Below are 23,681 nucleotides of genomic sequence, written 5' to 3'. Positions count from 1 at the left end.
GGTGGGTTAGAGATTTCCCCCCACCCCCAAAAAAGATGAATGCAACTATTGTATGTAGGGTTGCCAGCCTCTAGGTGGGATACAAACACAAGCACAATCCAAGGGTTACAGTGACAAATGACTAATACATTGTATTGTATATAATTACAATACAATAAAGAAAAACAAGTCCCTTAATGAAATGAACTAGAAAGTGTCAATTTCTTGTATCCAAAAGGGACTGGGTGCCAGTTTCCAGTAGATACAAAGGCATTCAATTTTTCACATGTAGAAAAAAGTTGGAATTCCCTGGACAGGTTATCAACTTCTGTTACACCTGTTTCAAGCCTTTATCAATGAGGGATATACCTTGAGCTTGATGAAGAAAGGTGGGTTAGAGATTCCCCCCCCCCCCCCAAAAAAAAAAGATGAATGCAACTATTGTATGTAGGGTTGCGAGCCTCTAGGTGGGGCCTCGAGATCTCCTACTTTTACAACTATGGTAATCTCCAGCTGGCAGAGAAAATGGCTGCTTTACAGGGTTTACTGTATGGCATTGTGCTGTGCTGAGGCCCCTCCACTCCCCAAACCCCACCCTCTCGCAGATCCACCCCCAAAGTCTCTAGTCTTCCAACACAGACCTGGCAACCCTAATTGTATGAAAGGGAACTATTCTGAGGGAGTACAAGGAGACTGTCTCTGCTTCACCCTCAGAAGTTGCCATGTGTCCTCCTGCAGCACATGATGGACACAGAAATACCTGGGGTCATTTTGTAGAAAATAGGTGGTGGAGCTCATTAGCATATGCTGCCACCCCCAGCCAAAAAGCAACCCGATGCAAGAAAAAAGAGCCCCAGGTGAGCGAGGCCTGCTTAGGCTGGCTAGAGATCCAGCCAGCCCAAGCAGGCCTCTCTCACCTGGGGCTCTCCTGGACCACCACCCCCCAGTCAAAAGGAGATGAAAGGAGCCCCTCAATCAGAGCCAGGTCTCCTGAACTGCCTCTGTTTTAAATTACCAGGGGCCCAGGAGTGCTCATTCAAGAGAGAAATAAGGGAAGTCCTTCATCTCCTGCTGGTCCTAGGAAGGCTGCACTAGAGAACCAGTTTGGTGTAGTGGTTAAGTGCACGGGCTCTTATCTGGGAGAACCGGGTTTGATTCCCCACTCCTCCACTTGCAGCTGCTGGAATGGTTTTGGGTCAGCCATAGCTCTCATAGTGTTGTCCTTGAAAGGGCAGCTTCTGGGAGAGCTCTTTCAACCCCACCCACCTCACAGGGTGTGTTCGGGCGGGGAGGTAAAGGAGATTGTGACTACTCTGAGATTCAGAGTTAAGGGCGTGATATAAATCCAATATCTTCTTCTTCTGCTATTCTAAGAAGGGGCAGGAATCTGAAGCACAGAATGAAGACACAAGAACTGTTGTGTATGTGGACTCAAGTGAAGACTGAATAGGGTGTTCCTGCAAGGCTCATTGGAGCCATACGATACAAACGGAGCTTGGGGACTTGGGAACAATGGGCAGCAGGATTCAAATCCCTGCTGCCCTGCACCAATCACGGGCCCCCTGCTGGTTTGAATGATCCAATAACATGCTTGCGCAGGAACCCTGAGTTGTATATAGTTGACCCCATTGGCCCAGTTCCTCAGTCTTGAAGTGCAGCCTGCCTAATACTGTACCTAATAAAGAGCTGATGTTCACTACCACCCTGCCTCTTCCATGCGTTGAACCCACTGTATTATAAGAACATATTTGTATCAGCTTGCATGATTTAGAAACAATCTCACTGCATACAGTCTGGCCAATGGCTGGGGCTGATGGGAGTTGTAGGCAAAAAACATCTGGAGAGCCAACATCCCCTACCCCTGTGTGGACATAACTTTCCAGAGTTGTTGCATCTGGGGGGGAAATGACTGTTTGCAGCAAAACTTTATTGTGGATGGTGTAGAGAGTGTAGAACTGGGATACACACAAGAAAATTCCCATGTAATCTGAAGAATACATTCATGTTTTCAAGAAAATACTTATCTTTTGCTAATAATTTGATAAATGAACATATGACTGGATAAAATTTGTTTGGTGCTTCAAAAGAAAACATACGAAAGGCAACCTGCTTGGATCATGGGGACAAGTCTCATGGTATTCATTGTATGACAAGTCTGTCTATCTGTCAATCAAATGGCCCATTAGGGAGGAGGCTAGCCACACAGCATGGCTGAGAGACCTGCCCCAACCTCTTTTTATAGAAGGCATCTACACCCTGTCTTTTCCCTTGGCAAACTGGGAAAGCAGGCAAACAAATAAATCCCCATAACAGAAGCCCAATCTCTGCTGCGTTTAATTTGCATCTTATTAAATGCTTATCTAACCTGATGAATAATTTTAGTTTTCAGTGGAGCCAGCAATCATTCTCTTGCTCACAGAAGAATTTGCCAACAAAGATTGCTTAATAGAATGGGAGGCTCTTTTCTTGGGCCTCGAAATGTGGTGTTGCCGGATCAGCACTGATGTAGTAGTAGAAATTACTTCACTGCCTCCCCAGACTGAGGGAGGAATTATATTTTTAAATCTTTGTTGTGAAAACATGGGTTTGCCACTCAGCTGGGCCATAGTTTTCCTGGGCACAGGCTTCTGGTGATGGAGGAAACTGAAGACTGGGAACAGGTAGAAGATAGACTGGCTATTGGGTGGGAAGGAAAGAAGGAAGCAGAAAAAGGGGAGAGGCTATACGGGCTTACAGGAAATCACAGAATCTTAGAGTTGGGAGGGACTTCCAGGTTCATCTAGTCGAACCCCCCTGCACAATGCAGGAAATTTACAAAGACCTCCCCCTAAATTAACAGGATCCGCATTACTGTCAGATGGCCATCTAGCCTCTGTTTAAAAACCTCTGAGGAGGGAGAGCCCACCACCTCTCAAGGAAGCCTGTTCCACTGAGGAACTGCTCTGTCATAGAGCCGTAAACTTTTAATTTCAACTCATTGGTTCTGGTCCTACCTTCTGAGGCTACAGAAAACAATTCTACACCATCTTCTATATGACAGCCCTGAAGAACTGATATATGCCCACAAGTCCTTGAGGGTCCCCCAATTGTCTAATATTCTGAAGAGTGCCGCAGAAAGAAACTAAGGGTCAAACTAAACATTATGATTTTTCACAGGTTGGTGTTCCCCATTTTAGGCTGTCACTCACAATGCTGAGAATTCATTTCCTGAACATTATAGGCCCCAATTTGTAACAAGACTATGATGCAAGAGAAGAAATGGCTTCATCTTTCCACCATACCATTTTCACTAGTCAAAATGGTCCTGAATGGTCCATATTTGCCTTGGTGGAGAAGAGGGAGCTGCACAAGTACTGATATGCTACATATGCACTCCCCCAACAGAGGAAAACAGTGCTCCTCCAGAGCTGTTTCAGGTTGGGGAAATGGTGTGGGTGAAGGCTGAAGCCCCTTCTCTCACACACACACTGGTTCCAATCCTAACAATGTCATTGTCAAACTACCTTCAATCCATCATTAAGACAAAAATAAATAAAAAGAAAACAATGTTGAGAAAAGTCTCAGAGAAAAACTGCAGAAGTTCAGCACCCAAGCTGTGGGGAAACAAATCTCCTTGTGAAAAATTTCATATGCTTCCTCAGTCCAATGGCATGCCAAAATCAACTAGATCAGTAAGTGGTTTTTTGGGAAGGAGGGCATACTAACTATCATTCCAGAAAGAAATTATATACAACTTGTTCTTATGTGCTAGATAAAGATATGGAGCTCTTCCTGATGAAATAAAAAGTGTTTGAAGATATGATGTTGCAATGTGTGGGTATTTTTAGTGCCTTTTAAAACATCATTAGGGGTGTGCATTCAGTTATCCAAATCTAAAAAATACCCCAAAAATTCCTTGCTGATATTTGGGGGTATTTTTAATCCAAATGCAGACCTGTATTTGGCTACCGATACTGCTATCCTTCTCCCCAAAAGCCAATTTTATTCCACTTTTGTTTGGGTGCATTTAGCTATACTGAGAAGTCTTCTCCAAGCCCCATAGCAGCAGTGGAAAAGACACTGCTGTCTCTTTAAATGCCTACTCCTCCAAGCCATGGCACAACTTGGCTTGCGAACCCAGAGCCTTTTCTCCTTAAATGCCTCCCCCCCTTCCAATTGGAAGCAATGGAGGATGAGGGCACCCTGGGGTCTTTTTACAGACTTGAGGGGGTTTGAGGACAGGCACTAGCAGTTATGCCTTCAGAGCTCCAGATACCCCCAGACCAATTCTCCATTATACCAAAAAAATGAGCTGAAATTGAGTCGGAAAATTTCAAGTTTTCTGGAAAATTCCTGAATCCTAATGCCATACTGATATTGGAATTTGGGGGATCAGAAAATACCAGTGGGGTGTGGGGTCAATATACCCAAACTAAAATACTGATTTTTTTTTATACCCCCAGTCATTATCAAACTTTGTTTTTAAACTTTCGTCCTTCTCAACCCATTGGCAGGGCTCCATACCTGGCCAAACAGTGGATATACACCTCATGAATGAACAGTGCACTGAAATCCTTGAAGGAAGGGTGGGATTAAAAATTAATAAATATATACACGCCCATTACTTATACAGGGGGATAATAAAAAAAGACTTTAACAGTTGCTCTAATAACAGGGTATGAAAGAGTATCGTTTATCTGTTTTATTGAATCTACACCCACTACCTCTTCTCAAAAGTTTAGATGTGTCCACAGGCTCCACAAGGTTGGAGATTATTTTATTTATTTATTTTTGTTAATTTACATTCCACCCTTTCTCACAAATGGGCCCTAGGCAATCTATCACAGATGACACGGGAATCATTTGGGGTTTTTTTTTCCTTTTTAAAGAGAAATGATAACAAAAATGCAAGCAAGATTTGAGTTCAGTAGCACTTTAAAGACCAACAATGGGGTTACCATAATTTGGAAAGCAAAAAAGACAACTTATTTCCTGACTGATTACTTCAAACTAGTGATCACTACGACAAAAATATCATTTCAAACACCCCTAATCAGGGCTTTTTTTTTTGTAGCAGGAACTCCTTTGCATATTAAGCCACACACCTCTGATGTAGGCAATCCTCTTGGAGCTTACAGTAGACCCTGTACTAAGAGCCCTGAAAGCTCTTGGAGGATTGGCTACATCAGGAGTGTGTGGCCTAATATGCAAAGGAGTTCCTGCTACAAAAAAAGCTCTGGCCCTACTATTAAAGCTGTGATAATAATTGCTACTAACTAGGAATATTCCTAACCTTCCAATCCCATTTTCATCAGGGTCTTTTTTTTAAAGCCCAAACAGGATGGATTTTTTTTAAAGGGACATGTCCTCTAAAAAGAGGACATCTGGGAACCCTCACCAACAAGATTTCCAGTATAAGCTTTCAAGACTCAAAACTCCCTTTGTCAGATACGTGGAACTAGCAAAAATGCACATCCTTTAGCATACTGGGCTACTTTGAGCATAGTAAAAGGAAAACAATTGAAGAGGGGCCATAGCTCAGTGAAAAAGCATCTGCTTTGCATGCAGTAAGTCCCAGATTCAATCCCTGGCATCTCCAGTTAAAAGGACCTGGCAGTAAGTGATGTGAAAGATCTCTGCCTGAGACCCTGGAGAGCTGCTGCCAGTCTGAGTACACAATACTGACCTTGATGGACCAAGGGTGTGTCTAATCCACTATATGTCAGCTTCATGTGTCTCCATTGTCACAGTCACTTTGCACTCTTTAAAAACCTGCATTCTTTTATGATTCCATTGGGATTCTGTATTGGTAGCATTTGTTGGGAAATCATGTAAGCTGGCACTATAGCGCTTAGATTCATACTGATTAATGGCTACCTTTCAACAGTGATCTCTACAGGCTCTGTTTTTTGGACAGCTTCTAGGGTTGCCAATCCACAGGTGGGGGCAGGAGATCCCCTGGTTTGGAGGCCCTCCCCCCACTTCAGAGTCATTAGAAAGTGGTGGGGGAGGGAAATGTCTGCTGGGCATTCCATTATTCCCTATGGAGACTGATTCCCATAGGGTATCATAGAAAATTGACACACAAGTATCTGGGGCTCGGGGGGAGGGGGGCTTTTTTTGAGGTAGAGATACCAAAGTCTCAGCATAGCATGCAGTGCCTCTCCTCAAAACACCCTCCAAGTTTCAAAAAGATTGGACCATAGGGTCCAATTCTATGAGCCCCAAAATAAGGTGCTCCTATCCTTCATTATTTCCAGTGGAGGGAAAGCGTTTAAAAGGAGTGCGGTCCCTTTAAACGTGATGGCCAGAACTCCCTTTGCAATTCAATTATGCTCGTCACAACTTTGGTCCTGGCTCCACCCCCAGTGTCTCCTGGCTCCATCCCCAAAGTCCCCAGGAATTTCTTGAATTGGACTTGGCAACACTAACTGCTTCTCACAGCAAGCATTTCTTAGAATGCTTCTGAGGACTTTGGGATACCCTGGAAGTTGGATGGATACTTCCTTCCAGGAGAATAATTACCCTCAGAGCTCTTGAAAAGCCTATTTAAAGTATTTGCATTGCTGTTTTTCTGCCCCCAAAAGGACTTGAGTTTGGTCCTCAGGATTAGGCCATGAATTCTTCCTGTTGAATCCTTGAAGGATAATACAACAAGCTTTTTCAAGATGAGCATGACCCTCCAGAACAGTTTTCCTTGGCCTTCACAATGAAATATGGTTACACATGTATCTTTATTTAATTGCTGACATCTCTCTGATCTCCCTGACAGAGCTTGTACAATAAAATGGCCACTTTTTTCTCTTTTTTTCTTTTATTTAGATATGTATCTTCAATTAGAGGTACCCAAAGCAGAAAGGAAGATTTCAGATGGGTAGTAACCATGGCCCCTAACCATTGGATCACATAACTGCTGGGTGTTTCCATGTTAGGGAAATGAGGATGCTTCCTCAGCGCAGGAAAAAAAAAAGCTCCAGGTGTGGGAGGTGGAATTGTCATAACACCTCCACAGAACCAAAGGACTTTAAAAAGACTCCTCCATCCGGCATGAAGATGCAGATCCCAAGACCTGTATCCACAGTCAAAAGAGAGTGGACACCACTTCAGAGCTGGCTGTCTCAGGTAAGACTCCATATATGTCTGATATACAGGAATGGAAAAGGGCAAGCAGAAAAAAACTTTTGGAGACTGTGTGCACACTATTTATTACACACAATATTTGCATCTATTTAATGTACACCTCTTACCTTGCAACATTTTGCTGAGCTGCACTTGGGATGTAAGAGGAAGACAGTGAATGTACGGCATTTAATGGGCGACTAGAAAGTACTGCTTTCCTAAGTTCTAATGTGCAGTGTCTAAAAACAGTAACTAACCAGACTAATTTATGATTTTACAAGATTAGCTGGGCATTAAAACAGGTATTATGTGAAGAATGGTTTCTGTCTGTCCAGACTCCACAGCTCATTAATTTTGTCAGGCGCTTCTGAGTTCTGGTATTTGGGGAGAGGGAGACAAAAGTTCTCTCTTTCTCCCTCCCTTCCACTTCTCCATATCATGCATGATTTTATAAAAACACTCATATTCCCAGCTTCCAGTTATCTTTTCCTCTACACTGAGAAGTCCCAAATTCTACACCTTTTGTTTGTTTCATTATTGTGATGATAAAACAATGATAAATATATATAATGGTACTATTAGTAAGTAACATTTAAGATCCTATATCCCTACAGGGATATAAATATATATAATGGTAAACTATTAGTAACAGTTAAGATCCTATATCCCTACAGGGAAAAGGAATCCAGTACTGGGGGAAATTACATTATTTTCCAACTATATGACAGTCATCCTTGCAGCATAAAGCAAATTTGCTTCCATTTCCAAATCCAATCCTTCTTCAGTTCTGTAGGAGTTTTAATAGCTATTGAGTTTATCATTGTTTCTCAAGATCACATTCTGGAATTTCATAACTTTACTATGTTCAGAATAAGAAATCAACACGTGACTCATAATGTTAGCAACAAGACAGCTGAAAATGTAACTTCAAGCTATGTACGTAAAATATCTTAAAATAAGTTTCCATAATCATGGAGATCCTTGGTGACATTTGTCCAAATCCAATTCCATATTATCTTGGGTAACTTCTTGGAGGAAATTGAAGAGAGACTTAGGTGTTGACTTTCTTCCATTTTCTCCAAGAAGTTATCGACTCGTGTAAGTTTGCCTTGTAGAATGTCTATTGCAAGTCTGTTGAAGCATTATTGCAGACTGAGCTAAATTCTGTATTGGACCATAGTTTCTTATTAAGCATGTAATACCATGTCAAATCTAAAAGTACTGGAACAAATAAAAATCACATGGATAAAATTTCTCAGTAACTTTATTGTGGAAATATTATTCCATTCTCCATGTCATAATTCCTTCCATCCCCCCACCAATGTTAAAATATCTCCCCAAATCTTCCCTTCCAATCATTTGTTCATTAAGAACATAAGAGCCCTGGTGGTCCATGTAATGCAATATCCTGTTTCATACAATGGCCAAGCAGTTGCCTTGGAAGGTCAACAAACAAGGCCTAGAGGCCAAGGATGACCTCATGCTGCCTCCTGTCAGTTTGGTGTTGCGGTTGAAGAGTGGTAGCTTCTAATCTGAAGAACCGGGTTTAATTCCCCACTCTCTCTCCATAGTTCTCTTCTCTCAGAGCTGTTCTCTCAAGAGCAGTCTCTGTCAGAGCTTTCTCAGCCCCACCTACCTCACAGGGTGTCTGCTGTGGGGACAGGAAGGGAAGGAGATTGTAAGCCGCTCTGAGAGTCCAAGTAAACTCCAACCTCTTCTTCATCTTCCTGGCACTGGTATTCAGTGGTCTGCTGACTGAGTGTGTAGGTTCCCTTTAGTCACCATGGCTAGTTGCCACTAATGGACTTCTCCCTAAATTTGTCTTGTTCCTCCATAAAAGCATCTCTGCTCATAGGCATGACTATGTCCACTAGCAGGTGAATTCCACATTTTAATTACTTATTAAGTAAAGAAACAATTCCTTTTGTCTGTGCTGAAGCTATTGCCCATAAACTTCTTTGAGTGCCTCCAAGTACTAGTATTAGGGGGGAGGGAAGAAAAATTTTGTCCACTTTTTCCATCCTATGCATCATTTTATAAACCCCTATTGTACCCCCCCCCCCAATAATCTTTATATATAGAAAAGATCTGTGCTATCTTAAAAGAGTTACATATGGCAGGTGGGGTCCTGAGCCTAGTGTGAAGTTGTATTTAAACCACACCAAAATGCTATCCTAACACGGAGTCGTGTCTGAGGGTGAAAGATGGCCCTGGTAGTCACTGCCAGGGGTGGATCTAGCAGAACCTCCTTTGCATATTAGGCCACACACCCAGGATGTAGCCAGTCCTCCAAGAGCTTACAAAAAAGAGCCTTGTACGCTTTGGGAGGATTGGCTGCATCCGGGAGTGCGGTCGAATATGCAAAGGAGCTCCTGCTAGAATTCCACCAGAGTCACTACTATGGCCAGGCCTTTGAGGGGGCTGCAGTTGGCAGCCCACCTCCTTTGTGCCAGAAGTGGGGCAGGAGTGGCCTTGGGGGCCTGGAGTGCAAGCACAGAGGCACATGGCTCATTTTGTTACCGCCAGTTCCCAGAGCTTTCGCAGTCTCAGGTGATAAAGGCTGAAATGATCAGTAGTGCCATGTGGTTCTGAATCCTGTGGCACTTTTTACATAGCCCTGATGCTGTGCCGGGCCACTTCCCCTATCCGAACCCTTCACAGTGGACAGATGAAGAGCTGGGAATCCCTCCTGATATGGATAGTAGACTTGAATAATCTGCTCTGAGTTTCTGAGATCTATAGAAATGGATGCTTTACTTCATGTAGATTTTAAATTCAAATTGTAAATAAAATGAAGAATAAAAAAAAATCTATCCTAACACATGGGTTATTCTTTATTTAATTAAATTCCTCCTTTCATTGAAACCAGAGCATCTATTTCAGATAATCACTTTGTTTTCGTATCAAATAAAAATGGAGATGTTTGCAACACCTCTGCGACCACTGCCAGGAGGTTTCTGTTCTCTGACTTAAAATATGGTTGGAAATGTCAATTTGTCAACAGGTCAAAACATGCCCTTTCAGCAGCTGCAGTATGCATTATATATGACCAAAGAGCAGTCTCATCTAATGGGCAACAGGGGCAGCTGCCCAAGGCCCCTTACTGGGGATTGACAACCTATGTCTCCACTCCTCAACACAGAAGGGGAAAGAACCAAAGAGGAGGCTTCCATTGCCGCCACCAGCACCCATCCTGTCCAGGGCTTGGGCAGTGTACTCACAGCAACAGGCACTTTTATTCACCTCCCACCCTATCTGGAGCTGTTAGGCAGCTGGCTTAGCAACAGCCCCCTGCACCCACTCTGCTTAGAGCTCAGGAGCTGACTTTCAGTGATGGCTTCCACTTATGTCACATGTAGTGAGGGATGCCCCTTGTTTTGGCCCAGTAGGAAGGGGTGTATGCTGTGGGGGGGGGGGGTCCAATTGGGGATGGCAGCAATCCTAGAGCCCAGTTCTGGAGTTTTGCCCAGAATCCAAGAATCACTAAGACTAGACTGCTTCTGCTTAGGGTGCAAGCAGATATGACAAAGATCATGGATTTCCATTCAACAGTAAAACAGGTAGGTCACTACTAGTAGGGATAGGCATGAACCAGGAAAATGCAGTTTGGTTCATGGCATGCCCAGCTCACAAACCACGAATCATCACGAACTTTTAGAGGCTAAACTAACTGGTTCAGTTCATAAGGTTTGTGACCCAGTAGAATGCCCCCAAGGTGTGCTAGAGACATCAAACTTGCAGAAGGTCTCTGGCTGACTCTCCTCTACCTGCCTGCCAAGTTTGGTGATTCTGAGTTACAGCCTCCCCACCCCCCCTGCCGCCACCCCATAAGGTGCCCTCAGGAAAGTGCTTTCTGGGGAAATGACTGTGATTGACAGGTGATTATTTTGATAGGCACAGATTCAGGAGTATATAGAATGGATCCTGTGCAAGCTAAAGACATCAAAGTCACAGCAGACCTCCCCTGTATGCTCCTGTACATGTCCTCCAAGATCTGTCCCCCTGTTGCTTTGAAGTTGGGTAAACATTTAGATTGAACAGAGACAGTCTGTCTGGAAATTTATCCATTCACAAACCAACACAAACAGCTGGAAAGCTTGTGAAAACTTTATGCCGGTTGACCTGCTTCAAACTTCACTTCATGAACCATGAACTGACCAAAATCCATCACACACTTCAGTTTATGAGCTGGTTTGTGCCCATCCCTAACTAATACACATAACCCACAACACATAACATATTAGATCCTCAGTTAAATAGTTCTGTCAAGTTAAAGATATCATACAGATGTTGCATTCGGGGTTTTATGGATTTGTTTTTACTTGGTTTCTGGAGAGGTGACATATCAATTCCGTAAATTAAATAAACAGGTAACATTGTACGTGTTTAGCTGCAATTCAAATTGGGGCTCGTCAGGAGATAAGAAATTATGTAACCCTTCAGTCCTTGATTGGGTAAATTACACTTTATGTATGCTGGAGAAAAGCTTCATTCCTACCTCACAAAGAATTTAGTATTAGACAGTGGAGACTGAATGCCATAAAGTGACATCTAGCAACTTATGCTAACAGATTATGATTAAGGTATCTATCAAAGGCAAAAATAAGGTCTTACCGGGGCAGAGACTGCAGTGCAAGAATTTAAAAAAAAAGGTAAAGGTAGTCCCTTGTGCAAGCACCAGTCATTTCCGACTCTGGGGTGACATTGCTCAATTCTGGGGTAACGTTGCTTTCACAACGTTTCCACGGCAGACTTTTTACAGGGTGGTTTGCCATTGCCTTCCCCAGTCATCTACACTTTCCCCCCAGCAAGCTGGGTTCTCATTTTACCGACCTGGAAGGATGGAAGGCTGAGACAACCTGAGCCGGCTACCTGAAACTAGCTTCCGCTGGGATCGACTGAGGTTGTGAGCAGAGAGTTCAGACTGCAGTACTGCAGCTTTACCACTCTGCGCCACGGGGCTCCTTGTAAATGGGGACATATGGAGTATACAAATTTTAAGATGGATCCTAATTTTAGTTGGCTGCCATTCTCCATGCTATCTAATAATAATATTTTAAAAATGGGAGGAAGCTTACAACTCCCTGCATTAAGGTTCTGTATAAAGTGGAAGAAGTGACTCCAGGACATTTATGATCCAGCATAAAATGTCTTGATGGTACATGGGGGGGGGGGAATAGTCTTCTGCAGTATAAAACAGTCAGTGTTTCATTCCATTGGCCCCCTAGTCCAGTTAGAAGGACTTGTGGGGAAAGTTCAACTTCACATTAAGATATTTTTAGAGAGTAGCCATATTGGTCTGCAGAAAAATGACTAGATTTGAGCCCAGTAACCCTTAGAGACCAACAGATTTTTGGTGGGGTATGAGGTTTCAAGAGACAAAGCTCTCTTTGTCAGATATCTGGACTCAGATCTAGCTATTCAATTTCATAGAATTTACTGAATGTCAGGAAGGCAAAGTATCTTAAATGAACAGATATACTGTTTCATAAATATGGGGGCAGTCTATGAGAAAGGCCAGTGATCGGACAGTCACCTCCCTCACTGCACAACATATAGCAGAAACTAGCAGGTCCTGTTACAAGATCAAAGGGCTGTATGGGAACATCTGGGAAGACATGGTCTTGCAATACCATTGATTAATTCATAAACCTAATGCCTTCTGCTTTCCATACATTTACATCAACAGTGACAGAAGGGCCAAAAAGCACTTTAACTTTCAGGTTCTATGCATTTATAACTCTGAGGATCAACTCTACTTGGACTTGCCCTTGAAAACTCCTCAGAAGCTTCAGGTGCATAATGCAACAACCTGCCTATTGACAGTGGTTGGAAGCCAAGAACTCATTCAACCAGCTACACCAGATGGTTTCTGAAAAGGATCCAGTTCTTATCTTTGCAAGGCTATACGATCTTGGTTATCTCACCACATGCCCCTCCTATCTCTCCTTTATAAAGCTGCCAAGTCTCTAGGATTTCATACCTTGAGATTCATAAGGCAGGACTTGGGATGATGTCATACTAATTAGCAGCAAAATAGCCAGGGAAGAAAGAATTAAACCATCTCTCTCCCCAAGCATGCTATTTCTGCTCAGATGTTTCAAATGTAAAAGGTTGTAATTTTAAAAAAAATCTATGGAGGAAAGAATTGCACACATGAAACTGCCTTATACTGAATCAAACCACTGGTCCATCAAGGCCAATATTGTCTACTCAAACTGGCAGCAGAGTTTCCAGCTAAAATCTTTCACATCACCTATTGCTTGGTACTTTTTTCAGGAAATGGTGAATTTATTGGCGAGTATCTGGGGTTCGGGGGGGGCTGTTTTTTGAGATAGAAGCACCAGATTTTCAGCATAGCATTTGGTGCCTCTCTTTAAAATACCCTCCAACTTTCAAAAAGATTGGACCAGGGGGTCCAATTCTATGAGCCCCAGAAGAAGGAGCCCCTATCCTTCATTATTTCCAATGGAGGGAAGGCATTTGAAAGGTGTGCAATCCCTTTAAATGTGATGGCCAGAACTCCCATTGGAGTTCAATTATGCTTGTCACAACCTTGCTCCTGGCTCCACCCCCAAAGTCAAAGTCCCCAACTATTTCTTGAATTGGACTTGGCAACCCTATCTTCCACTGAGCCAGAGCCCCTCCACTTAATTGCTTTTATCCTACCACCCTGTGCACAGAATGGAGTTTTCCTGCATTCCTCTCTGTTCTTTTCTTAAATTCCATATTAGATATTGCCCCCCAAAAGTTCCACAAATATTACCATTTCTAACACTGATATTAAATACAAATAATATTTCTACATAACAGTTTTACATACATTTTCACTAGATTTGATCATTTGTAAGACAACCCACCTTCGTTATCATAAGCTTCCATCTACAGTCTAGTTTGTTCTGATATTCAGTCCAATTTTGTTGTTGTTCAGTCGCACAGTTGAGTCCGACTCTTTGCGACCCCATGGACAAAGTCACGCCAAGCCCTCCTGTCTTCCACCATCCTCCGAAGTCTGCTCAAATTCGTGTTTGTTACGTCAGTAACACTGTCCAGCCATCTCATCTTTTGCCATCCCCTTCTTCTTTTGCCTCTGTCTTTCCTAGCATCAAGATCTTCTCCAGGGAGTGCTCCCTTCTCATTTGGTGGCCAAAGTATTTGAGCTTCAGCATCTGACCTTCCAGGGAACAGTCTGGGTTGATTTTCCTTAGGACTGACTGATTTGATCTTCTTGCAGTCCAAGGGACTCTCAAGAGTCTTCTCCAGCACCACATCTCAAAAGCATCTATTCTTCTGCACTCGGCCTTCCTTATGGTCCAGCTCTCACAGCCATACATTACTACTAGGAATACCATCGCTTTGACTATACAGACTTTCGTTGGCAGGCTGATGTCTCTACTTTTTATTATACTGCCCAGGTTCACCATAGTTGTCCTCCCAAGGAGCAAACGTCTTTTAATTTCATGGCTACAGTCACCATCTGCAGTAATCTTGGATCCCAGAAATGTGAGGTCTGTCACTACTTCCATGTCTTCCCCTTCTATTTGCCAAGGTGTGATGGGGCCGGATGCCATGATCTTAGTTTTTTTTATGTTGAGTTTCAAGCCTACTTTTGTACTCTCCTCTTTCACCCTCAACAAGAGGTTCTTTAGGTCCTCCTCACTTTCCACCATTAGAGTAGTGTCATCTGCATATCTTGGGTTGTTGATGTTTTTCCCGGCAATTTTTCCTGGCTTGTGCTTCATCCAGGCCAGCATTCCACATGATGTACTCTGCATATAAATTAAATAAGCAGGGTGACAATATATATCCTTGTCGAACTCCTTTTCCTATTCTAAACCAATCAGTTGTTCTATATCCCGTTCTGACAGTTGCTTCTTGACCCTTATACAGGTTTATCAGGAGACATGTGAGGTGGTCTGGTACTCCCATCTCTTTAAGGACTTCCCACAGTTTGTTGTGATCCACACAATCAAAGGCTTTAGCGTAGTCAATGAAGCAGAAATAGACATTTTTCTGATACTCCTGTGTTTTCTCCATAATCAATCGAATGTTGGCAATTTGATCTCTAGTTTCTCTACCTCTCCGAAACCCAGCTTGAACTTCTGGTAGTTCCCAATCTACATACTGCTGATACCTAGCTTGTAGGATCTTTAACATGACCTTGCTGGCATGTGAAATGAGTGCAATGGTGCGATAGTTTGAACATTCTTTGGCATTACCCTTCTTTGGGATTGGAATATAAACTGATCTTTTCCAAACCTGTCGCCACTATTGCGTTTTCCAGATTTGTTGACATAATGTGTGCATCACTTTAACAGCATCATCTTTTAGGACTTTGAATAACTCAACTGGGATACCATCATCTCCGCTTGCTTTGTTTTTTTAGTAATGCTTTCTAAAGCCCATTTGACTTCACACTCCAGGATGTCTGGCTCAAGGTAATCGATTTCACTGTCATGGTTGTCCGGGACATTGAGATCCTTCTTGTATAATTCTTCTGTGTATTCTTGCCACCACTTCCTGATCTCTGCTGCTTCTGTTAGGTCCCTACCATTTTTGTCCTTTATCATGGCCATCTTTGCACAAAACGTTCCCTTGATTTCTCCAATTTTCTTGAAGAGATCTCTTGTCCTTCCCATTCTATTATTTTCCTCTATTGCTTTGCATTGTTCCTTCAGGAAGGTCTCCTTATCTCTCCTTGCTGTTCTCTGGAAATCTGCATTCAGTTGGGTGAATCTTTCCTTTTCACCTTTGCCTTTCGCTTTCCTTCTTTCCTCAGCTATTTGTAAAGCCTCATCCGACAGCCACTTTGCATTCTTGCATTTCTTTTTCTTTGGGATGGTGCTGATTGCTGCCTTCTGTACAATGTCACGAACCTTCAGACACTCTATCAACTCTAGTTCCTTAAACCTATTCTTCACCTCCACTGTATATTCATAAGGGATGTGATCAAGGTCAAACCTGAATGGCCTAACGGCTTCTCCAGTTTTCTTTAGTTTAAGCCTTAATTTTGCGATGAGTAGCTCATGATTTGAGCCGCAGTCAGCTCCAGGTCTTGTTTTTGCTGACTGTAAGGAGCTTCTCCACCTTTAACTGCAGAGTATATAATCAATCTGATTTCTGTGTTGCCCATCAGGTGATGTCCACGTGTAGAGTCACCTTTTAGGTTGTTGGAAGAGGGTGTTCACTATGACCATCTTGTTCTCTTGACAAAACTCTATTAGCCTTTGCCCAGCTTCATTTTGTTGTCCAAGGCCAAACTTGTCAGTTGTTCCAGTCACCTTTTGACTTCCTACTTTGGCATTCCAGTCTCCTATGATGAGGAGGACATCTTTTTTGGTGTTAATTCTAGAAGATGTTGTAGATCTTCATAGAACTGGTCCACTTCAGCCTCTTCTGCATCAGTGGTTGGGGCATAAACTTGGATTACTGCGATATTGAATGGTTTGCCTTGGATACGGACCGAGATCATTTTGTCATATTTGAGATTGTATCCCATTACTGCCTTCCTCACTCTCTTGTTAACTATAAAGGCCACACCATTTCTTCTGCAGGACTCTTAGCCACAATAATAGATGTAGTGATCCTCTGAGTTAAATCCATGCATTCCCATCCATTTTAGGTCACTGATTCCCAAGATGTCAATGTTCAGTCTTGCCATCTCTTGTTTGACCACATCTAGCTTACCTTGATTCATAGATCTTACATTCCACGTTCCAATGCAGTATTGTTTTTTGCAGCATCGGCCTGCTCTTTCACCATCAGACACATCCACAGCTGAGCGTCCTTTCGGCTTTGGCCCAGCCACTTCACTCTTTCTGTGGTTACTTGAACGCTCTTCCCCAGTAGCATATTGGGCACCTTCTGACCTGAGGGGCTCATCTTCCAGTGCCATATCTTTTAGCCTTTTGTTTCTGTTCATGGGGTTTTCTTGGCAAAGATACTGGAGTGGTTTGCCATTTCCGTCTCCAGTGGATCACATTTAGTCTGGGTTCTCAGCTGTGACCCGTCCATCTTGGGTGGTCCTGCATGGCATAGCCCACAACCTCATTGAACCATGCAAGCCCTCTCGCCATGACAAGGCAGCAATCCATGAGAGGGATTCAGTCCAATACATTTGTACAAATCTTTCATCTTATTGTTTCTGGGCCCCAGAAAGATAATTTCCAGGGTGGTAGGACTGCCACATCAGGGTACAGAGCCATTAGTTGGAAAGCTGTAATGAGAAGGAACAAGGGGGTGAAATCATTCATCCTTTGTCTTCTGCAAGCGCAGGTCTGTTGAGAAAAGGGGTTGGTTTCATCCCCTTGTCCCTTCCCTCTCCAGCCCACCAACCTCCACAGGGATTCTGTGACTCTAAGAATGATATTCATGGAGTCTGGAAGGGGCTGCAGGAACAGATAGGAACTCTGCGTGCATTTTGTGCAGAGATGGTTGGGTGCAGGCTAGTGGGTAGCCTGAGCCTCAAGGACAAAAAAACAAATGCCAAAAGAGCAAATCCCTTTGTTTACGATAATGGTTAGCTCTGATCTGTGCTGATCAATATAGGTATCAATATAGGTTCTATATAGGTATAGAAGTCACCACACACTCTTAAAATGGCAAAAAAAGTGCATCTTAAACACACTACAAAGCATTCCTAGCAATTTCCAAACACAATGCAAATTTATTTATGCAAACATACACTGGAATCTGAAACAGAACCGTATCTTCAGCAGCTAGTAAGGGAAAGTGAGCCATCAAGTTGCAACTGACTTCTGGAAACCCCATCATCAGGTTTTCGAGGCAGATGATGAGCAGAGGAGGTTTGCCATGGCCTTCCTCTGCATAGCAGCATCAGTCTTCCTTGGTGCTCTTCCATCCAAGTACCAACCATGGCCAACCCTCCTTAGCTTCTGAATTCTGACAAGATCAAACTAGACTGGTCTATCTAGGCTGCTCAGCAGCTAGTAAAAGAGAATAAACCTCCAGAATTCTAGACCAAGATCCATCTGAGAAGGCACCAATCATAGTAATGAGGGAGGGAACACTTTGGATTATTTATTTATTTAGAATAATTCCGTGCTGCCTCTTCAGAGTCCTGCTTGAGGCAGCCTATAATTAAAAATCACAGTATTAAAGCACAAGCCATTAAAGCATAAACCATTATGTAGGAATAATATCCATGATATTACTCAGAAAATATTATTATAACTATGTGGGGGGTTGCCATTCAGTTCAGTTCAAACCACACAGAAAAGAGAAGGAAATGTTCAGTTTAATTAGTATTAAAATTAAATAGTAAAAACAGTATACTCCTCATTGACCCCCTTGAAGATAGGTCTAGCATCAAAGAGCATTTTAATTTGTGAACCCTCATGGTATGTGACTTAATTCCTTTTTTAAATTATTGTCCAAAACTTCTTATACTATGTTGTACAGGCAGCAAAGACGACACATAACCAGCAACCATGGAGTTCACTGCAGCCAGGATACTCTTCATTGTTTTTGGCTCCATTTTGGCTTGCATCACCAGTATTCTTGTCGCAAGGTACAACCTGTGGCATAAAATACTGTTCAAGATCTGGATATGGTGAGTCTGTATCATGGAATAATATTCTCTTGGGAGTGTCCTTAACCAGGAAACAGTATCTGATGCCAAGATTAGAATCCCACAGAAATTCATCTAAGACATACTAGCCCTGGTTGGCAGCTGCATGAGAGACCTGACAGAATTCCATGTAAATGGCTGTGACTTCGTGAAAGGAAATGAAACAAATGTAATAAAAACATAATAAAAGGGCTTGCCAAACAATAATACTGAATACTGCTGTATTAAAAGAGACTGGAACAAAATGCCCCCTGTAAGACATCTTTGTCTGAAGTACTGTTTCCAATCATCAGTAATATCAGTAACAGGTTAATCAAAAACATGGGAGTGCTGTGGTATTTATACAAGAAAAACAGGATTTGTTTTTAAAGCAAGAAACCAAAGAGGCTATGAACTTCAGGACTGCTGTGCGCTGCTATGGTCATATGACTAACAGTTGCTCCCCAGAGCCTCTGTTACTGAAGTTTCTCAGACAAACCTCATTTCAAGAGCCCTGACTCTCTCAGACCCAACTGGCAGCTTCTTATTTGAAAACTTTTGAAGGCAGACTCAGTGTCCAACTCCCTCTCCTCCCCAAACTCTGCCCTCTCTAGGCACTGCCTTTACTATCTCCAGGAATTTCCCAAGACAGAGAAGGCAATACCATTCTCCCTGCATTTCCTCCCTGCCATGCCACCAGACTATTTTTAAGGGTTTTTAAACATCAATATTTGATATAGTGCTAGATCAACCATTTTTAAACCCTCCAAAAACCTGCAGGTCACATGGCAGGGAAAATGGCACCCATGTGCGTAAGACTTTCAAAAAATGTAAATATTTCACCCTGACCTGGATAGCCCAGGCAAGCCGATCTTGTCAGATCTCAGAAACTAAGCAGGACCAACCCTGGCAGATACTTGGAAGGGAGACCTCCTTGGAATACCAGGAGGCAGAGGCAGGCTGTATCAAGCCACTTCTCTGAACATCCTCCATGCCCCCAAACAAGGGCTGCCAGAAGTAGATATGACTTCCAGGTATGCATGCAAACACACACCAAAAATATACCAAAAATACCCAAAAGATGCAAATATTCCTAACTAGATGGCATGCTATCATTCTTGGAGTACCAAAAAGATGGTAGTAAACCAGGTTTGAGAAAGAGCATTGCAAGGAAAAACTGGATGGTGAATGAGCTAAATTTGGAAAGCCAATTTGATGTAGTGGTTAAGTGTGTGGACTCTTATCTGAGAGAACAGGGTTGGATTCCCCACTCCACCACTTGCAGCTGCTGGAATGATCTTGGGTCAGCCATAGCTCTTGCAGAGCTGTCCTTGAAAGGGCAGCTTCTGGGAGAGCTCTCTCAGCCCCACCCACCTCACAGGGTGTCTGTTGTGGGGGAGGAAGGTAAAGGAGATTGTAGGCCTCTCTGAGACTCTTAGATTCAGAGTGAAGGGCAGGATTAAGATATAAATCCAATATCTTCTTCTTCTTCTTCTAAAAACCAGCATTCCAATTAATAGGCAGAGAAAAGGTATCCATGTTAAACCTCACTGAAAAATCCTGAGGACTGGGATTATAGTTTGAGGACTGTGATTATATTTGTTTGGTATATTAGTAAATCTACCAATCTAACAGCAGCACCATGCATGTAGAAACTCTCTCATCTTAGCTGTATGTGTATGGTGGTAAAATATATTTTTTCTGTGCAGAACCCCTAGCATATTTATCTTATTTTTCGGGCCTTTAGGCTCAGACGCATGAAACGGGGCGTGAGGGTGAAACATGCCAAACACAACGGCTACAGCTTCTGTTATTTCACCCGAGGGAAGCCTGGATCCCAGCCATCCATGCTGATGCTTCACGGGTTCTCACTCAACAAAGACATGTGGTTAGATACGCTTAAGGTATGTCTCTGTTTTTGCCAAGGCAATGCTAAACCAAGGTATTTTGGTGCCTGGTAAGAAAACGTCTATGCCCTTCCACAGTTTCCATTCCTTTTAGTGGGGTTTAATGGGGAAATGCTTCAGGACTGTGTTTAATCTTCCTGCTTCCTACTTCTGCTTATTGAGATGGCTTCAGGATTGGCGGGTTCCCTCGGCCCCCAGCAGGGGATGGAGGGGCGGGTAACGTTGCCAGATCCAGGTTGAGGAACTCCTGGAGATTTGTGGGTGGAGCCTGAGGAGGACAGGGACCTCACTGGGGTACAAGGCCATAGAATCCACCCTCTAAAGCATCCATTTTCTCCAGGGGAACTGATCTCTGCAATCTGGAGATGAGTTGTAATTCGAGGAGATCCCCAGGTCTCACCAGGAGGTTGGCATCCCTAGCCTACCTCCTGGTTAAGGCTTCTCAGTGAATATTGCTCAGTGGACAGGATTAGAGTAGCCACTATAATATCATTACTGCATCTAAAATAAAGATGATAACAAGTACCAACACAAAAACAGCAAAGCCAGGCAGCTATCAGACAAGCTTCTGCAAACTCAGGGGACTGTCCAAATATGCAGAAAAACACAGCTTTATAGATTAAACAAAAAAAAAGACTCTCAGCACCTTGGTGAGAACTGAGCATACTTCAAGAGCCATGAAGTGTTGAGAGTAATTGAGAGTCAATGACAGGGGTGAGGAGAGTGAAATGGGGAAACTAACCTGTTCAAACCCCTGTATGTTTATAGAACCTGGGCCTGATAAAGCTCCTGTATGCTTAGACCCTGGGGCTCTTAGTACAGGGCTGTAAGCTCCAAGAGGATTGACTACATCAGGAGTGTGCGGCCTAATATGCAAAGGAGTTCCTGCTACAAAAAAAATGTTCTAAAATCCTGTTCTTCCAAAATCCAAATACCTTTATTGGCATAGACCCTGTTTTTCCCCAGCAATTTGTTAAGGTCATTCATACACAGCCAGCCCTTCCTCCAAAAAGTTTGTGGTGGCATCCATCATTCTCTCCCCCTCACAACCATCCTTGTGAGTTAGATTGAGAAAAAATGACTGACCCAAAGTCACATAGCAAACTTCATGGCACAGTGAGGATTCAAACATGGGTCTCGTTTGAATAGATGGATGCAACATTGATGCAGTTGTATCTATTCTGACTGGCAGCAGCTCTCCAGTGTTTTCAGGCAGAGAAAGGTCTTTCGCATCATCTAGTTCCTAATTCTTTTAAAACTGGAAATACCAAGGGCTGGGCCAGGACTGAACCTTCAGAATGTAAATCAGATGCTCTAGCACTGAGTCATTACTCTTTTCTGAAAGGTCTTCCCAGATCTTACCATTAACAATGACCACTACAGCACACTGAATCTCATTTCCTTCTCATGTGCTCTACTGAATAGTCTGCACTATTTTTCTATATTATAAATGTAATTCTGTTTCACTTCAAGACTAGCAGTGGTGTTCAAGAAGATTAACTTATTCATGCTTTGGTATTTAAAGAAGCCATTACTCTGATTCATTCTTGATGTTGCTTTCTCACAGTATATCCCCAAGGACATCCATGTGGTCTGTGTTGACCTTCCAGGTCATGGGGCAACCACTCGCTTGCTGGGAGATAGTTATGCAGCCCCTGATCAGGCTAAGCGGATACATGAGGTAAGACCTCCCTCTAGGTGTCCTCAGGCTGTGGTCTACTTTGAAGGCAGGCACTGGCTGTAGCAATAATGCCAAAGATTTCACAGATCCATTAAATGTTGTGGTAACAGTGGTTGTTTCAAAAACAACAAATGGGGCAGTTACCGGGAAGCCAGTTGTGCATCCCAGCAGTCAGTGTGCATTGTAGCACCGCCATTCTGATACGAGGAGAATTCTCATCCATTTCTGACAAATAAAAAAAAAAGATATATAACCAGTTTATGTGTCTCACTTAATCATGCAAAAAGAAGGGTTCTACATTTTTCTCCCTCTCCCAAAATACTAGAATTCAAGGGCATCCAAGGAACAGTAGATGGGCAGTAGATTCAGGATGAACAGAAGGCAATACTTCTTAATGCAGCAAGTCATTGCAATGTGGAATTCATTGCCAGAGGATGCAATGATGGCCACAGGCATAGATGGCTTAAAAAGAGGATTAGCTGTGATGACTAAAGAGAACCCCCACTAGGGATGGCCATGAACCAGGAAAAATGGTGGTTCATTTTGTTTTGTGATTCATTTGATGTCTGACCTGGTTCACGGTTCATTGTTTTGGGAGGTGTTAAACTCACCAGGAATCTTCAGCAGGCTGTCCTCCACCTGTTCTCCAAGTTTGGCGAAGATTAGATTTGGAATGTCTGAGTTCTAGCCCCCCAAAGCAGGTGCCCCCAGGAAAGCTCAGCTTCAGCTCTCACTGACAACTCTTTGTGTTGCAGAATGGGAGCTCCACAATTGGCTCCTGAAGCTGCCAATCAAGCTATGGACAACTGCTATGGGTATTTCTAGGGCTCCCAGAAGTCCACCCCCAGCATTGCCTACCAATTGATTGAATCAGCGCCATGCTGTCTGGGAAAATGAACTGCAAAAACAAAACAAATGAAGCACCATGGTCAGAAGCAGCTCGAAATGATCCATGAATCAGCCCGATTTGTGCACGAATCACGATTCATGGTTTGGTTTGTGTCCATGCCTAACCCCCGGATTCAGAGGGAGTTAATCTCAGAATCCCAGAGCCAGGAGGCAACATCAGGGGAAGGCCTTAGCCTCTGTGCCCTGTTGTTGGCCCTGCGAAGGAACTGGTTGGCCACTGTAGGAGACAGGATGCTGGACTAGATGGGCAACTGATCTGAAACAGCAAGGCTGTACTACAGATCATTTGAGTCCAGATCCCCACTCAAAGACCTCATGGTTGACAAAAAGAGGGGCAACATACAGCATTCTCCCTCCCAGCAGTCCCCTAATACCGTCACAAAAGATTATTCATGGGATTGTGGTAATTAGATGGTTTTGCCCCTTTCTCCCTCCTCACTGCAGCCCCTGGGTTGGATCCAAACTAAATTGTCTGCTAATGGAAAGGGGTGGGGGGTAAATTCCACCAACTCCTTCTCCTTCCTATAGATCTCCAAGT

At 43.1% G+C, this 23,681-nt stretch overlaps 1 protein-coding gene across 1 annotated transcript in view; it reads left to right on the top strand.

Moving 5' to 3' along the window:
* The first annotated feature begins 6,934 nt into the window (after positions 1–6,934).
* Positions 6,935–23,681, top strand: part of LOC132572420 (monoacylglycerol lipase ABHD6-like) — a 30,301-nt gene continuing 13,554 nt past the window's right edge. The window contains exons 1-4 of the mRNA XM_060239397.1: positions 6,935–7,080; positions 18,499–18,649; positions 20,394–20,550; positions 22,121–22,234. Coding sequence (XP_060095380.1) covers positions 18,528–18,649; positions 20,394–20,550; positions 22,121–22,234 — 393 coding nt within the window. The 5' untranslated portion in view covers positions 6,935–7,080; positions 18,499–18,527. The remainder of the gene's footprint in view (positions 7,081–18,498; positions 18,650–20,393; positions 20,551–22,120; positions 22,235–23,681) is intronic.

Source organism: Heteronotia binoei, chromosome 5 (assembly GCF_032191835.1).
Source record: "Heteronotia binoei isolate CCM8104 ecotype False Entrance Well chromosome 5, APGP_CSIRO_Hbin_v1, whole genome shotgun sequence".
Classification (NCBI taxonomy): Eukaryota; Metazoa; Chordata; class Lepidosauria; order Squamata; family Gekkonidae; genus Heteronotia; species Heteronotia binoei.
The sequence above is the reverse complement of the archived record's forward strand: the minus strand, read 5'-3'. Positions and strand labels throughout refer to the sequence as shown.